Below are 17,586 nucleotides of genomic sequence, written 5' to 3' on the forward strand. Positions count from 1 at the left end.
ACTGCTGAAAGAGAAAGATTATCAACCAAGAATTCTATATTCAGCAAAACTATCCTTCAAAAACTATGGAGAACATAGCATATTCCCAGATAAACAAAAACTGCAAGAATTCATCACTTGAAAACTTGTTCTATGAGAAATATTAAGGGGAGTCTTTCAGGTTGAAATGAAAGGGCACTAGACAGTAACTTGAATCCACATGAAGAAATAAAGAGAACCAGTAAAAGTAACTAGATAACTAGATAGGTAAATATGAAAGGCAGCATAAATGCATTTTTGTAACTTTTTTTTATCCTACCCAGTTAGAAAGACAACTACATGAAGAATTTTAAATCTGTGTTGATGGGCACACATATAAAGATGTAATTTGTATGACAATAAAGGATGGGGGAGAGAATGGTGCAATACAGAAGCAAAGTTTTTGTATGCTATTGAAATTCAGTTGGTATTAATCTAACCTAGATTGTTATAAATTAACATGTTAATTATAATTCCCAGAGAAACACTAAGAAAACAAAAAATATACAGTAAAAGAAATGACAAGGGAATTAACATGGTACACTAGAAAATATATATTCAACACAAAAGAAGGCAGTAATGGAGGATGTGAGGAACAGAAAAAGACATAAGACATATTGAAAACAAACAGGAAACATAAATCTAAACTTATCAGTAACTATATTAAATGTAAATGGGTTAAACTCTCCAATAAAAAGGCAGAGAATGGCAGAATGAAAACTAACAACAACTATGATCTTACTACACGCTTTTTACAAGAAATGTATTTTACATTCAAAGATAAAAATACATTGAAAGTAAAAGGATAGTAAAGATATATCATACAAACAGTAACCAAAAGAAAACTGGAGTGGCTATACTAATATCAGAAGAAATAGATGTCATGACAAAATTTTTTTTACTAGAGACAAAAAAAGGTTTTAGAATGATAAAACCATTAATTTATTGAGATAAAAATTATAAATGTATATGTACCCAATAGAGAGCTCCAAAATACATGAAGCAAAAACTCACAGACTAGACAGAGAAATAGTTCACCAGTAGTTGAAGACCTCAGTATGCCATCTTCAATAATGGAAGGGACAATTAGAAGATAAATAGAAGATATGAACAACACTATAAATCAGCTAGATCTAACCAACATCCATAGAACACTCAGCAACAACAGAATATACATTCTTCTGAGTGTACATGGAACAATCTCTAGGATAGGCCATACTAGGCCATAAAACTAATCTCAATAAATGTAAAAGGACTGAAATAATACAAAGCATGTTCTCCAATGGACATGGAATAAAATTAGAAATTGATTATAGAAGGGAATTTGGAAAATTCACTGATATGTGGAAATTGAACAACACACTCCTAAATAACCAATGGTTCAAAGAAGAAATCACATGGGATATTAGAAAATACTTGGAGATGAATGTAAAGAAAAACAAAACATACCAAAACATATGGCACACGTTGAGAGCAGTACTGGAGGGACATTTATAGCTGTAAGTGCTTATGTTAAAAATCTCAAATCAATCATGTAATCTTCTACCTAAGACACTAGAAGAGTAAACTAAACCCAAAACAAGCAGAAGGAAGGCAACAATAAAGATTTATGCATAAATAAATAAATAAAATAGAGTATACAGATAGAATAGAGAAAATCAATGAAATAAAAAGTTGGTTCTTTGAAAAACTTAACAAAATTGACAAACAAGCTAGACAGCCCAAGAAAAAATACAGAAAACTCAAATTACTAACATCAGGCATGAAACAAGGGATATCACTACCAACCTTACAAAAATAAAGAGGATTAGAAAGTAATATTATAAACAATTGTATGCCAACAAATTAGATAACTTAGATAAGATGGACAAATTTCTAGAAAAACACAAACTACTGAAACTGACTGAAGGAGAAAGAGAAAATATAAATAGGCTTCTAACAGGTAAAGAGATTCAATTAGTAATGAAAAAACTTCCCACAGAGAAAAAGCAAGAACCAATGGCTTCACTGGTGAATTCTACTAAACATTTAAAGAAGAACTAACACCAATCTTTTATAAATTCTTGCAAAAGACTGAAGAGGAGGGAATACTTCCCAACTCTTTCTATGAGGCCAGTACTACCTTGATCACAAAATCAGACAAAGACATCACAAGAAAACTATAGACTAATATACTTTATAAATATAAATGTAAAAATCCTCAACATAATACTAGCAAATTAAATCCAACAGCATATAAATAGGATTATACATCATGACCAAGTGGAATTTATTCCAGGAATGCAAGATTGGTTCAACATATGAAAATCAATCAATGTAATTCACTATAAATAGAAGAAGGGAAAAAAAAACCCATATGGTTCTTTCAATAGGTGTGGAAAATGCATTTGACAAAATCCAACACCCTTTCACAAGAAAAACACTAGGAAGAGAAGGGAACTTCCTCAAACCAATAAGGTCATCTACCCCAAACCCAGGGTTGACATCAGACTTAATGGTGAGTGACTGGAAGCTTTCCTTTAAGAACAGGAACAAGATAAGAATATTCACTCTTACCACTTCTATTCAGCATTATACTGGAGTTTCTAGCCAGGGAAATTAGGCAAGAAAAAGAAACAAAAGTTATTCAAGTTGGCAAGGAAGAAGTAGAACTATCTTTATTTGTAGATGATATGATCTTGTATATAGGAAATCCTAAGGAATTCACAAAAAAACTATTAGAGAAATAAATTAATTCAGTAAAGTTGCAGGAAACAAGATCAATACACAAAAATCAATTCTATTTCTATACACTAGCAAGAAACAATCTGAAGAAGAAATTAAGAAAACAAATATCAGGATTTCCTTCTTTCTCATGGCTAAATAATATTCCACGATATATATATATTTACCACATCTTCTTTATCCATTCATCCATTGATGTACACTTAGGTTGTTTCCATATCTTGGCTGTTGTAAATAATGCTGCAGTAAACATGGGAGTGAAGCTATCTCTTTACTATCCTGTCTTCATTTCCCTTGGCTATATACCCAGAAGTAGGATTGCTGGATCATATGGTAGTTCTATTTTTAATTTTTTGAGGAACCTCCATACTGTTTTCCATAGTGGCTGCACCAATTTACATTCCCACCAACAGTACACAAGTATTCTCTTTTCTCCACATCCTTGCCAACATTTGTTATCTCTTGTCTTTCGATGACTGCCATTCTAACAGGTGTGAGGTGATAGCTCATTGCAGTTTTGATTTGCCTTTCCCCAATGATTAGTGATGTTGAGCACCTTTTCATGTACCTGTTGCCCATCCGTATGTCTTCTTTGGAAAAATGTCTGTTCAGTTCCTCTGCCCACTTTTAAATCAGATTGTTTGGGGGTTTTGCTATTAAATTGCATGAATTTTTAATATATTTTGGATATTAACTCCTTATCAGGTATATGATTTGTAAATATTTTCTCCCATCAATAGGTTGTCTTTCAACTGATTTTTGAAAAGGGAAGCAAGACCATTCAACAGAGAAAGAATAGTAGTTTCACCAAATAGGCTGGAACAACTGGATATCCACAAGAAAAAGAATGAAGTTGGAGCTCTACCTCCCACCATATACCAAAACTAACTCAAAAAATGGATCAGGGACCTAATGTAAAAGTTAACACTATAAAAGTCTTAGAATAAAACATAGGCATACATCTTCATCACCTTGGATTAGGGAAAGGATTCTCAGATCAAATACCAAAAGCATAAACAACAAAAGAAAAAAATAGATAAACTTGACTTCACCAAAATTAAAGAACTTTGTGCTTCAAATAACACCATCAAGAAAGTGAAAAGACAATATTTAGGATATATATCCAGAATATATAAAGAACTCTTACAACTCAACAATAAAAAGATAAATAACCCAATTAAAAAATGGGCAAAGGATTTGAACAGACATTTCTCTAAAGAAGATATACAAATGGCCAATAGGAACATGAAACGATGTCAACATCATTAGTCATTAAGGAAATGCAAATCAAAAGCACACGCATGGAGCTGTCATTTCCTATGATAACAATACCTTCTTCTGGAATACCTCCTGAAGACCTAGCCTCAGGCAGGAGGAGGAGATGTCACTCTCTTCAGAAATATGTCCATGGTGGTTTGCTTGGTTTCTTCCTTCTTTCATTATAGATTTGCTTGTAAGCAGATAATGCAATATGAACATTTCTCTCTATGAATGAAACCTTTTGGTGTTGGGGTCTATGTTTTCAAACTTTTTAAGGAGCTTGTCGAGGTCTGCAAAAGCTTCCCCCAAACCCTTAATTGTGAATTTTTCTTGGGGGTTCTTGTTCTTTTACTTCTCCTGCAGTATCCTCTTCTTTTGCCATTTCTTAAGCTATGCATTCCTGTTCCACTTCCAACAACTCTTCATTAGCCAATTCCTCAGGAACCACCTCTAGGAGCTCCTCAATGTCATCCTCATCCATACCCAAGATAAAGTTGTTTACCATCTCAACCACAGCCTTGATGATTTTTGCCATCTTATCATCCTTGGTAAATCCTTTGAAGCCATGGATGAAGCTCTTGAGTTGTCTTCTTCCAGATGCCATTTGTAAAGTCCTTGGTGACATCACCCCAAGCTCAAACAAGGTTCTTGGGATGCAGTCATAGGTATAATCCTTCCAGAATTGCACAGTATTTTCCTCAGTTGCAGCAATAACCTGGGCAAAGATCCCCCTCAGGTAGTAGGCCTTAAAAGCTGCTATAACTCCTTGCTCCATTGGTTGGATTAAAGAGGTGGTGTTTTGAGGGAGAAATACCACTTTGATCCTGGGATGAAGATCACCAATAAAAGGAGGATGTTCAGGGGCAGTGTCAACAATAAGCAAAATCTTGAAAGGTATGTTATTCTCAAAACAGTACTTCTCCATTTCACTGGCACAGAAATTCAGGAGGGCATCTTGGAAGAGGAGCTGGTCATCTATGACTTCTTATTGCTCTTGTAGTGCACTGGCAGGGTGTGCTTACTGATCTGCTTGAAGGCCCCGAGGTTCTCACTGTGCCAGATGAAAAAGGGTTTCAATTTGTAGCCTGCAACATTGCCCCCAAGCAAGACTGTTATCCCATCCTTAAAAGCCTTGAGGCCTGGCAGCGACTTGGCCTCCTTGTGGATGAAAGTCTTTCAGGAATCTGTTTCCAGAATAGGGAAGTTTCATCCATATCACATATTTGCTCTGGCAGTAATTTCCCTCCACAGTCAGCTTACCTAGAGTTTCTAAAAATTCTCCAGCTGCCTTCACATCAGCACTCAGACTCCCCACCCACTTTCACATTGGTACAAATAACGATTCTCGAATCACTTAAACCACCCAGAGCTGGCAGTAAATTCAACATTGTAGTCGGGTCCAGCCTCTTCTTTCAACGTCACAAACTTTTTGCTTTGGCCCCGACAGTCATGGTGCTGAGAGGGGTACCCTTCTGTGTCTGGTCTTCAATCCAGGTCATTTGAAGTTTCTCCATGTTGATATACGCCCTTCTAGAATTTATGTTAGTCTCATTGCCTTCATGAAGCAGATCCTTCAACAGCTTCTGTCACTTTGTTCTTGTTCTTCAGGATCATAGCTATGGAGGAATGGGACATGCCTGACTGGCGAGCAATAACCGTCACTGATTTTCCACCTTCACAGACCTTAATCACTTTTAATTTTGTTTCCAGGTCAATCGCTCAATGTAGTCTCTTACTGGCAACGTTAACAGTGGATTTTATACAAAACTTAGGTGCCCTGATGAACAAAACAACATGAGATTAAATCAAGCACAAGAGAAAATGATGCAATCAAGAGACACAGTAAACACGAGATGTATGAGGCTGCTGCCAGAGTAACACAGTATACTGTTTTATAGTAACCTTTTGTTTTCAAAATAAGTAGAAAGAGTATACTCTAACATAACGAAAAAAGTATAGTATAGTAAATACAGAAACCAGTAATACAGTCGTTTATCATGATCAAGTATTATGTACTGTACATAATTGTATGAGCTGTACTTTTACATGGCTGGCAGTACAGTAGCTTTGTTTATACCAGCATCACCACAAACACGTGAGTAATGCGTTGTGCTACAATGCTATGATGGCTATGACATCACTAGGAGATAGGAATTTTTCAGCTCCATTATAATCTTACAGGACCCCCGTCATATATACCATTTGTTGTTGGCCAAAATGTCATTATGTGGTGCATGACTGTATATGAAATGTCCAGAATAGACAAATCCATAGATAGAAAGCAGACCAGTGGTTGCCAGGGGCTGCGGGGAGAGGAGCATGGGGAGTGACTAATAGGTACAGGGTTTCCTTTTTGGGGGTGATGAAAATGTTCTGAACTTAGATTTGATAAAAAACCACTGAATTGTACACTTTATTTATTTATTTATTTTTTTGAGGAAGACTAGCCCTGAGCTAACTACTGCCAGTCCTCTTTTTGCTGAGGAAGCCTGGCCCTGAGCTAACATCTGTGCCCATCTTCCTCTCCTTTATATGTGGGATGCCTACCACAGCATGGCTTGCCATGCGGTGCCATGTCTGCACCTGGGATCTGAACCAGTGAACCCCGGGCTGCCAAGAAGCAGAACGTGTGAACTTAACCGCTGCGCCACCGGGCCGGCCCCTGAATTGTACACTTTAAGTGGGTGGATTTTGTGATATGTAAATTTTACCTCAACTTTTTTTAAAAAATAAGAAGTATTGAAGATAGACAAAGGGATCCAACATACAAATAATAGAATTTCCTGAAGAAGAAAATCAAAACAAAGGAAATAGAACAAATCCTCAAAATTATAATTTATAAAAAATTTATGGAAATAAAAAAAGATATGAAACTACATATTCAAAGAACACATCACAAAGCTGAGTAAATCAACCCAAATAACCAACATCAAGACATATTATAATAAAACTATTGATCTTTAAAAAAAGAAAAAATCTTTTTGGCATATTGGCAAAAAAGAACATAATTTATAGGAGAATGAACATTAGTTTGTCATCAGAGTTCTTGACAGCAGTGCTTCATTCCAGAAGAAAATGGAAGAATGTATTAAAGAAAAGTGAACCAAGGATTTTACATCCAGCAAAACTGACCTTCAAGTATGAAGAACAGAGATAAACTATCAACATGCAGGAATTCAGGGAATATTCTTCTTATGAGCCCTTCCTAAGGAATCTTCTAGAGAATGAACTTCAGACAACCGTAATTACTAGAGAGTAATGAAAGGACTGGTAGTAAGCATGAAACAGAAGTTTGTGTGTAGAACTGAGCCTTAGTGAGGATTACAGGGGATAGCCTATTGTTTACAGGGGCAGATGCTCTGACAATGAGGATATAGAACGACCATTTAAATAATGAATCTCGATAATCTTTGAGAGGAAGATAGAGTATATGCAAATTTTTTTTTTAACTTTTCAATGATCATAATTGGAGGTGGTGGTATATTTTTATTACTGTTGTTACTCTGAGACTGTTGTATGTTTAAAGTGGGATAAAGCACCCCTGGTATCCTTGAGAACCAAGATTTTCAGTGTGGAAGAAAAGAGATACAAATGTAATGGAGAAGAGGTTAAGTAAAAATGCTGCAGTCCTGAACTTGAATTGGAAATAGCAGTTTGAACTCGTGAAGTATTTTATCTTTAGATGTATGCATGTGAGCATGCACCTTTTTACCTTGCTCTGCTCACGGAAAAGGTCAAGAAATGATAACTGACCCAGTAGCAACGAGTATTGCTAGTGGGCAGACTGTAGACTTGAAATACCATTTCTCATCGAAAGAAACCAAGGCTTCTTGGAGAAATGGCAGATTCCAGGTCTGGGGCAAGAAAGATGTGAGATGAACCCGGAACACCTTGACAGACTAGATGGCAAGGGAAACATCAGAGACTACTAGGTTCATGTGAAAAGGACTCAGGAGCCAGTTGCAGAGGCCTAAGACGGGACAATCTGAGCTTTAATAAGAATAAAAACCACATTGGGTTGAAATCCATCTGATGCGTTTATAACTATGAGTTCACAATGAGTCCACTGAGTGATATTTAAGTTAACAGGATTCAAAACCAACTGAGCACCTTCTGAGTGTGACAGAGATGACCTCACTATCTTGAAATTCGGATAAAGAAAGAGTCAGGCAATGTCTACTCTTTCCCGTAAGCCTGTGCCACTGGGTAAGTAAGTCCCAGCTGAGGGAAGTGTCCCATAGGGAAGTGTCCCCTATGAAATTACTCCAGCTAATGTACGAAAACAAATGGTGGACGCAGAGCACATCACTGTACCACTCCAGCGAGTAGATGGATCTCTAGGCAGAATAATGGCGGCTAACATCAAAAAAGACTGAAGACCGATGTAATATGACTTCTGATGAAAGAACCAACCGCCAACTACAGACCTGTCAAGAGGAGCAAACCTGAGTCTGACCCAGTCTCTGGAACCAGCTGCCGATTTGCAGGATGTACAGAGGACAGAGCAGCATGCTGAACTGAATCCTGAGTGTGAAGGTGGCAATGTCAGACTGTGGGTGATGCTCCAGGTCAAACGGCTCGGAGTCTTCATGGATATATGGTAAGGGAATAAAGAGAAGAAAGGGGAACCAAGAGACTTAAAAACTTGTCGAAAATTCTTAGATGGGCCAGACTAAACTATAGTATCTATGGGTGCTCACCAAAGAGAAACACGAGCAGCGATTACTGTAACAGTGAAGGTGGGGGTCACTTTGGAGGGAAGAAGAGAGGGGGCCCTGACAGGGATGGGCATTATTGGAGGGGCTTCTGAGGTGGCTAGAAAAGTTCCAGTTCTTAACTTGGGGGTAGTTATAAGGGGTTCACAGTAAATAATTTCTTAAGCTGTACATTTGTTTCACGTAGTCTTCTGTATCTATGTTTTATTTTATCATAAGATTTTTTAAAATAGAGAAAACAAGGTAAAAAAAAGACCGAAGACGACTGTTCAAAAAACAAAGAATGTTAGTGTATTCAAAATGTTTATAAGGCATGTTTCCTCGGTTCCTTTTCATAAGGTTAAAAATACCTCTTGGTATTGGTGTCATGAAGATGAATATATTCACAGTTGAAAGTAACTTGGGCCATTCCAACAATCAGACAATAGCTGTGTGGTTTGTATTAATAATGACCAATCCCAGATCCTTGTCACCTGAGCTGGCTGTCCAGCTATAACCTGTCCGCCTTCACTGTAACAAGAGAAGTTTGGTTGAAATGATTTCTAAGGTCTTTCTTAGTTCTGTGAGTCTGCTGATCATTTTCATGTTACAACACTGAAGATGCACTTCTCCGCATGTCAGCATGCTACAATTTATTCAAGTGCACATTATGAAACTTAACTTTTCTAAAGTGCCTTTTCCTGCCATGATACCTTCTCTGTGGGTCTTCCTTTACGATTGCTGTTCTCTGGAACCGTAGGTATCCATAGGGGATTGATTAAATAAAGTGTGTTGCAACCAAATTCTGCATCCCTTTGCAGTTGTCTGAAAGGATGAGCTGGACCTCTATTACTGATATTGCAGGAAAGTTTCCAAGATGAGAGAAAAACACAAATTTCAATACAGTGTACAGTATAACAACATTGTAGTTAAAAAAATTATGTGGAAATATTCACTTCTTTTACCATTGGTTTTCTCCTGGGAGTAGAATATGGTGGCTGAGAAAATGTTATGGAGAAATAGAGAACATTGCCTTGTTTTTTGGGAATATTTTTGTACAGATGCTTAAAATTGTTTTAAAATTGAAGAATAAAGTGCATATAGTAAAATGTACAGCGTGATGAATTTTCACAAACTGAATACTCTCATATAATCAACACCTAGATAACTAATCAGAACAGCCCCAGACCCCAGAAACCCCTCATGCCCTCTCCAAGTCAGCACTCCTCACCTAGGGTAACCACTATCCCTATTTCTAACTGTGCTGTTAATTTTTTATGTGCAAGATTACTTCTACAGTATAAAATATCAAAAGAAAAGAGCTTCGAAGTAGGGATTTATTTATTCAAAACCACAATGATATAACCTAGTCTAGAAAACCAGAAGTAAATGTTGGTTCCCTAACTCCAAGAAGCTCACAGACTAATGACTAATTAAATAACAGAACTCTGACAGAAACATAAATCCAGCGCTGCCAGCACAAGATAATGCTGGGGGAAGCTGAGGAAGGTATTCCAGAAAAGCAGGGCTTTAAAGGATGTGTAGGAGCTGGCCATTAACCATTGCAAAATGGACAAAGGCTACAAAGAAACTTTGTAAGTGAGCACAAATGAAAACTAGCTCTTTAAGACACCAGTTTATGGCGCGGCCTGGTTACTGGTTAATCCTACCTGGTTTGGCTTCTGAAGCCATCAATCAGGATGACATCATTGTCGATCAGGTTACTCGGGTGGTGAGCATTTGATAGCTGTGTAAGGAGGAAAAGGAAGTCTCGGGCAACCGCCCCTGGTTGCCCACAAGGGGAAAGCCATGCAGCACGCAGAGGCTGGGAAGCCTTTAATTAAATTCAACCACTGTAAGAAATGCATCTACAGCTTCAGTGTGCCACGGTGCTGCCCGCTCTGCCGGCAGGACATGGGCTCGAGGAGGCTGGAGGAAGCACCTGTTAGCATCGCTAATCCGTTTACCAACGGGCATCAAGAAAAATGTTCCTTCCTCCTCAGACCGACTCAAGGGACGTTTCTTAGGTACAGTGTTTTAAATGTTACATTGAATTGTACGACCTTTTCCTTTTGTGTTTTAGTTACTAAAGCTTTCTTTTTCTAATACGCGCTATACAGTGTGAGGTTTGGTGGATAATCTTTCCAGTGTTTTGGTGTTAAGTCCTAAAACATAGGCCTATTTGTTTCATAAAAATAGATGGGGTGCATACTTTCCTGGAATGATAAGTGCAAGAATATATGAAGGTCAAACCTGCTTACACAATTTTAAGAGAGAAAAATCGATAGCGTGGAGATGTTTTTACCCATAGATTTTGTGCTAAGAGGCTAACTGGGAAAATGACCCAGAGGCTAATCCTACTAAAATAATACCTTTACTGAGAGTTAGTTTTGAAGTTCTGTGACAATGTACAGAGCCTGAAGAATGGCCACTTATAGACTATTTTGCATGGAGGTGAATTAAATTGAAGACTGGAGCTGGTCTATTTCAATTGTAGATGCCACCTGACTTGAAGAAAGATTTCAGAAATCAAAATGAAAGGGTTGTGCCTCCTTAGTGTCCTCGTGGAGTTTACAAATGGAATTAGAAGTGGCCCTGCACAAGCCAGGTTTTGAGAGAGCACCCAGGCTACTAAAGGACAGCACGTGCCGTAGGAAGCGAGTTCATGCGCATCGTCACGGTCTAATGCCCAGACCTCCTTGCCTCCTTGCAGTTTACCCTCCAAACTCTCACACACTCTCAAGAGTGCTGGTTTAGGATGAAAAAAACTGGAGTTGACTATTCTCTTCCCTGCTTACTAACTTCCTTAATCAATTTCTTTCTTGTCCTTATGTGGATGAAATGAACCAAAGTGTGTAAAGGCTTGTGCCCTGACCCTTCTTCAGGGAGGCTGCAGGAGGCAGAGAGCACAGTGCAGGCTTTGATGCCATAAAGCTCCCGTTCCTAGCCTGGTTCAGACCAGCTCCAGGATCCTCTCCCTAATCTGCAGAATGAGGATCCCGCTGACCTTGCAGAGTTGTGAGGGTCAGCAATAAGGCATATCAACCTGGCCTTGGCACTAGCCACGATGTTGGACCAACATGCTCCTTCCCATCCTATTCTTTCCACATTGAGTTCAGAAGGTAACTGGCAAAATCTTCATTTCCACCTTCATCAGAATCATGAGCCCCAGACTGCGTCATAAGAGCCCCTCATTCATGGTAACTCAGAGTCATTAACAGGGTGGATTCCAAAAGCTTTTGAATAAAGTGGTTAAAATTCGGAAATCATTTGCTGTAACGTTGGTTCATTCAACAAATCCTTCCTGTGGGAAATACCAGGGATGTTACAGCAAACAAGCCACAACCCTGCTCTCAAGAAACCACACAATGCATGACAAGCTTTCAGGCTGGCCTCTAACAAGTATTTATTCATTCTAGGATGTGGTGGTGCTAGTGACAGGCCTGGCCTCTGTAGGCATCGGCAGAAGGGAGGTGGTGGTGTTGAAACAGGTTATATGCTTTGGCATGCTCCCTTCCCTTCAGGCCAGGATCTGCAGGACCCCCAAGTGGCCCCCTGCCCTCCAGACCCTCTAAGATCAAGTTCCAAACTATTTCCTTCCCTCTCATCCAATTTCCAAACCCTGAGGACTGACTCCCACAACTCAGCTTGAGACAATTTCACCTACTTTGTAAAAGAGATCCAGAAATGACCCAAACGAATCACTGAGGCTGTTATCTAACTAGGTCAGGATCCCTTAGCGCTGCCACATAGGTTGTGCAGGTTGTGGACTGCACAAAGGTGGTTGTGGGTACTGAAACTCAGTCTGCGCCCCACTCACCAAACTAAGCACTCTGGGCAGAGCTGCATCTGCAGGAAGAAGGGGAACCTTTTCTTAATTTGTACAAAAGGTGTATGGGAGAGGGGTGGCCCTGCCCCGTCACAAGCTTCTGTAACATTCTACATTTTTCCCTCTTCACAGCACTTATCAATCTATCAAAAACTTATTAAACTAAAATTACAAAGTCTTCTCTGGAAGTAGTGAGGGCAGTGATCTCATCTTATTTCCTGCGGTGTCACTAAGCCTTCACTTCAAAACAGGCCCATAGCTGACACCCAATAAACGTCTGTTGTATGACTGAGAAATAACTGAAGGACAAGAGGGAGGGAGGGAGGGAGGGAGGGAGGGAGGATGCCTAGGATTTAGGCAGGAACCAAAGTGCAGTGGTGCGCTCGATGCGCAATGCGCTCGGGGAGCGATCTCGGGGTAGCACTCACATGGCGGGGCAGCGCTGTAATCAGCCACCCAAGACTAACTGTGTGTCCCAGCTTCATTCTCAACTTTTGAACCCACAGGGGCTCAGAAAACTCAAAGTGGCTGCAACAAGATGACCTGGGCGGATGGCTCTGAGGAAGGAGGGATAGCCATTTGTGTCCTTGGTCATTTTAAACCCCAGAACTGCCTGCTTTAATAAGGAAGCAAATATTCAGACCTGTGGTCTGACAAAGGAGCTCTACTATTTAAAAATTACCTCTGATTTACTCGACACCTGGACGTAGCCAGCACTCAACAGGCGTTGTATTCTCATGACCAGCTTGCTAGGAGGCTTATGGTATTCCCAATTTATAGATGAGGAAACTGAGATCAGAAAGAGAAAGTGACTTGCCAATGAGTCACGGCTAGAAGTGAGGGCCTGGGACCGTACAAGGAGGTTAAATTATGTGCAGTTACACAACTAATGCACAGCCTCGGGTAAAGAATTTCAGGAAACGGGCTGTCCAGGAAAAGTGGGTGTGGCCACGGGCTACAAGACCAAAACGGGCTACATCAGTTGAAGGCAGAAGTCCACTGAGATGCATTCAGGGTCCTCCCACTATGTCAGCCTCAGGAACAGGCCGTCCCCTCCCACAGGAGGAGGAAAGAATAAGGAGCTCCTGCAGCAACTATCCTCGGGGGCCCCCTGCCTGCGGAGCCAGGTGTTAAGCTGACCTTACGCTCCAGCAGGCCTGGCCTTCCAGCCACCAGCCTTGAGTACTGAGAGGCCAAGAAAACCCAGATGGGGACACAAGGGAGTATTTTCTACCTCAAATGTACTCTTGGCTCAACCAGCTGTGAAACAGGGCTTCCACTAACCTGGCCACTGACGGCAAGTCCTGCACCAGCCGAGAGAGGAGGCCTATCTCTCTCCTCCTGATACCAACTCTTCATGCCAGACACGTGCAAATGACAGAAAAAAATATACTTGTCTCTTCCAGGGAGTATGATGGAAGGTCTGATCTTCACGTTGGAATAACCAATACAAACGGTGAGTGCATTTTCACAGCTTAAAAAATCCCCACAATACCCAGCTAGAGGAGAACAGCATTTCCAGAGAAAAAGCGATCATGGCAACATTTAATCAGTGATTCCTCCGTTCCCTGGGTTCTCCTCTGTCCCATGAGTGGGCAATGCTACCCCAAAAAAGAGAAATACGTGCTGTACAGCAAGGTGTTACTACTAACAATACTGGGTATTTGAAAGCTCTTTAAGGTTTTCTAAGCCAAGAGCATCACAAATCTGTAAGTTCTGTTGGTTTTTAAGAGAGGAAGAAACTGATGTCCAGAGAGGTTGAGCTGCCCAAGACCTCATCTTCTGTTGGAACCAGCACTGGACCCAGGGCCTCTGGTCCCCGATCCTATACTCACCCCACTGCCACTGGGACCTCATACTCGAGGGTCACCAGGGGCTAGGCAGGCACCCTAGGGGTAAATCAGGGGGATAGAGCACCTGAGCATGTGGTGGGGTGTGCAGTGCTTTGCTTTAAAAAATAAGCATGTTTAAACAAAACAGTTCCTTTGGCCAGATTTAGCTGAGGGCGCACAGTCTGCAACCCTGAAACCAGCGCATCCTGGTCTGCAGGAAAAGGGCCTGGGCGTGCCACCTGTAGGAAGCTGCAGGCCTGGGAATGGTGAGCGAGGCCAGTCCGGTGAGGCTGGAGAAATTGACACTGAGCAGAAAGCTAGGACTGGGTTTTTGAGCTCAAGAGTCACCCAAATGAGCAGTCAAATTTACCACCAGTCTTTATTAGTGGAAATTTATTGCTGATTTAAGGAAACAAGATAGACCCACTCGTAATAGAAAACTTCAGCAAAAATATTTGGAGACGATTATCCTGGCACCTACTGTTGCCTCCTTTTCCTGGGGGCGACTTCGCGGTACTGCTGAGCAGATGGAGCAAGAGCTGGGTTTCCTGAAGGGAAGGCTGTGTCGAGAGCACAGGAGGCAGAGGCCCACAAACCCTCCCCGACTCCAGGCAAGACCAGATCTAAGGTGGGTGGCTGCCTCCCGAACTTGATCCTGGAGGCAGGAGATTCTGGAGCCTCTCACGGCCTGTTGCTCTCTTACAGCAATCAAAAAGTGCCATCTGGGTTATGTAAAGTTACCACAGTGGCAGCTGTCATTGACTAAGTCCCCTTTTCACAGAGGTGCACTTCCCCTTCAGCCTCTGCATGACTCTGACTTTGATCGCAGGAGTTGTGTATAATTACACCGCGCACGGTGTCCAGCGAGATGAAGCAGGCTGGGAGCAGAGTGTAAGCATCCCGTTATTGCAGCCCGGCATGTTTGGACTGAGGGACCAGTGGGACAAGTACCTGGAAGACTTCTCCACCACGGGGGCCTGGCTGCCTCACAGGTACGGGGCTGCAGAGACCACCCCTCCCTGGCCCCCATTCACCACCAGGTGGGATCCCAGCTCACAGAGGACTCTGAGCTGTGTTTAGTTCATGCTGAGCCTGTAGCAAGACAGTAGCGCCTGTAACAGAATTTAAGCAGGAGTGGAATTCCCGTGGGTTTCCTGCAGAGGTGAGCACATTTACACGACAGAATCACAGTACTGTAAGAGCTGGCGGGACCAGAAGTGAGTACTCTATTTTAGTTATCTGACTAGGTATTATAGCTAACAGTTAGTAAAATATACAGCAAAAGCCACAATATTACACTATGTTAAAACAAAATTTTTCAAAAATGATGTTCAAAATGTAAAAATATCTAAAGCTTTTGTTTTTTGGTTTAGCAATTTTGAAATTCCTCAATTTCTTGCTCAATACTTTAGATATATAGCATACTGGTGGATTTAAATTGTTTCAAGACTTCCCTTGAAATAAGTTTAGACACTGTGGGATATCCTAAAACTTAGAAATGAAATTCCACTTCTAGAATCTAGAACTGCGGTGAAATCAAGTTCCCCAAATTGGCAGTGTACATACAACTTAAGTCACCACTCTGAACATTTGGGTGAGTCCTCTCTGTATTTAAGTTGCAAGTAGAAATAGCCCAAGATGTCAAGTCTCTCTCGAAGCTTTGTCGTCACAGGGGCCAGCACACAAAACGGCCCAGCTCTCAATTCCGAGTTACCCAAATGAGCAGTCAAATTTACCACCAGTCTTTATTAGTGGAAATTTATTCTGTGAAGTTGGCCCAGCCCAATTTCCATTCCAAAAGTCCTCCGGCAGCTTCACAGCCTGTTCCTGGGCAGCTTTCTGAGCTAAGCCTTCCTTCTCAACAAACACCCTTGTTTTGTAAGGTACGAGGAAGACCACCACAACTGCTACAGTTACACCCTCACATTCATTAACCGCATTCTGACCACGGAAGGCAGGGAGCAACTGGACAAGAATGAGTTCACGGAGAAATACGTGGTCCCGAGGACAAGGACGGCATCCAAGTACATCGCACTCTACCGGGCAGCAGCAGAGCATGGCTTCTACGCGGTCGACCACCCTGATGAGGAGACGAGCCCTCCTCCCGGCGGTGCTTTGTGCTGAGTTGGCTGCGTAACAGCAGGAGGGGCGGAAGCTTGGGGGGGGACCACCTTTAGTAGGTGTTAGGGATTTCTAAATGCGTTAAACTGTGGTTAATAAAAAAGTGTTATGACTCTCCTTTAAGCATATTTCAGCCTACCGCAGTAGAAGAATTTATAAAATTAATAAAAATCACCCTGGGTTCTTCAAAATTGTATGCAGTAGAACTAAATTCTTCTCATAGCAGATCGCTTTTTAAACAGAGAATCCACGTTACAGCATAAAGCGGCAGCATCCTGTGTTCACAGAGCAATGAAAACTCTTCCTATACATTAATCAGAGCTGAACAAATTCACCTTTCAATGTGAATCCAGAAAGTGGGGGTTTGTAGGAAGGCGAGTGAGACACTTCAAATTTATGAAGTCATGAGTACCTTCACCTCACTGTTTTTATTTAAACAGTACATGGTAACTTTCTGAGAGTCAGTCATAGTGAAAAAAACAAACAGGAAAAAAAGGTCTCAGAATCTAAGTTAGGAAATGGGCCCTCCTGAATTAGCCTTTCTGTGTCAACGTGTGGCAACTGCCGGACCGGCAATTCCTCAAGTCAGCAGAATGCCAGTCTGTTTCCTTCTCATTTTTCCTGACCTGACTCGAGGAGATTGAGGTGTTGGGTTGGCAAAGCACCTCCTCTGCCCTCAGGAAATGCAGGGTTCAGAAAGGACACAGGGAAAGGTCCTGAAGGAAATACCTTCAGGAGGAGGAAGGGGACAATTGGGATGAGTAACCATAAAGAAAGGAGATGATTTTTATCAAGCACATTAGAATCTGTATACCCAAACAATCATCAAACTTTACCCAATGAGCAAAACATTTCAGAATTCCTTCTTGGAAACTGCTTCCAGCATTTTCTTTGTTTCTGACCAAACGTGAAATACTACTCCACCACCAAATGATGTCTAATTTCCAAAAACGAAACCCATCTTCAAGGTTCCCATTTTCAATGTACCAAACCCATCTTCAAGGCACCAATAATTACTTAGTAATAAAGATATTCAGAAAACTTGCTACAGATCCTCAAAGCTTGTTTCCAAAGAGGCCTCTGGCCAATATTTCAGTACTAGCAACTT

The 17,586-nt window shown here is 40.9% G+C and overlaps 1 protein-coding gene across 1 annotated transcript; it reads left to right on the top strand.

The window, feature by feature from the left end:
- Window positions 1–10,419: 10,419 nt before the first annotated feature.
- Window positions 10,420–16,674, top strand: MKRN2OS (MKRN2 opposite strand). Its single transcript, XM_014838398.3, has 4 exons — window positions 10,420–10,723; window positions 13,932–13,981; window positions 15,187–15,349; window positions 16,241–16,674. The coding sequence occupies exons 1-4, from the start codon at window positions 10,506–10,508 to the stop codon at window positions 16,479–16,481; spliced, it is 672 nt and encodes a 223-aa protein (XP_014693884.1). The 5' UTR covers window positions 10,420–10,505; the 3' UTR covers window positions 16,482–16,674.
- The last annotated feature ends 912 nt before the right edge of the window (window positions 16,675–17,586 follow it).

This window comes from Equus asinus, chromosome 21, assembly GCF_041296235.1.
Source record: "Equus asinus isolate D_3611 breed Donkey chromosome 21, EquAss-T2T_v2, whole genome shotgun sequence".
Taxonomy (NCBI): Eukaryota; Metazoa; Chordata; class Mammalia; order Perissodactyla; family Equidae; genus Equus; species Equus asinus.

Coding starts and splice junctions, on each gene's coding strand:
- MKRN2OS (XM_014838398.3), top strand. CDS start 10,506: ATGCAGCACGCAGAGGCTGGGAAGCCTTTAATTAAATTCAACCACTGT. Junction 10,724..13,931: donor ACTCAAGGGACGTTTCTTAG/GTACAGTGTTTT, acceptor TGTCTCTTCCAG/GGAGTATGATGGAAGGTCTG. Junction 15,350..16,240: donor GGGGCCTGGCTGCCTCACAG/GTACGGGGCTGC, acceptor TTGTTTTGTAAG/GTACGAGGAAGACCACCACA.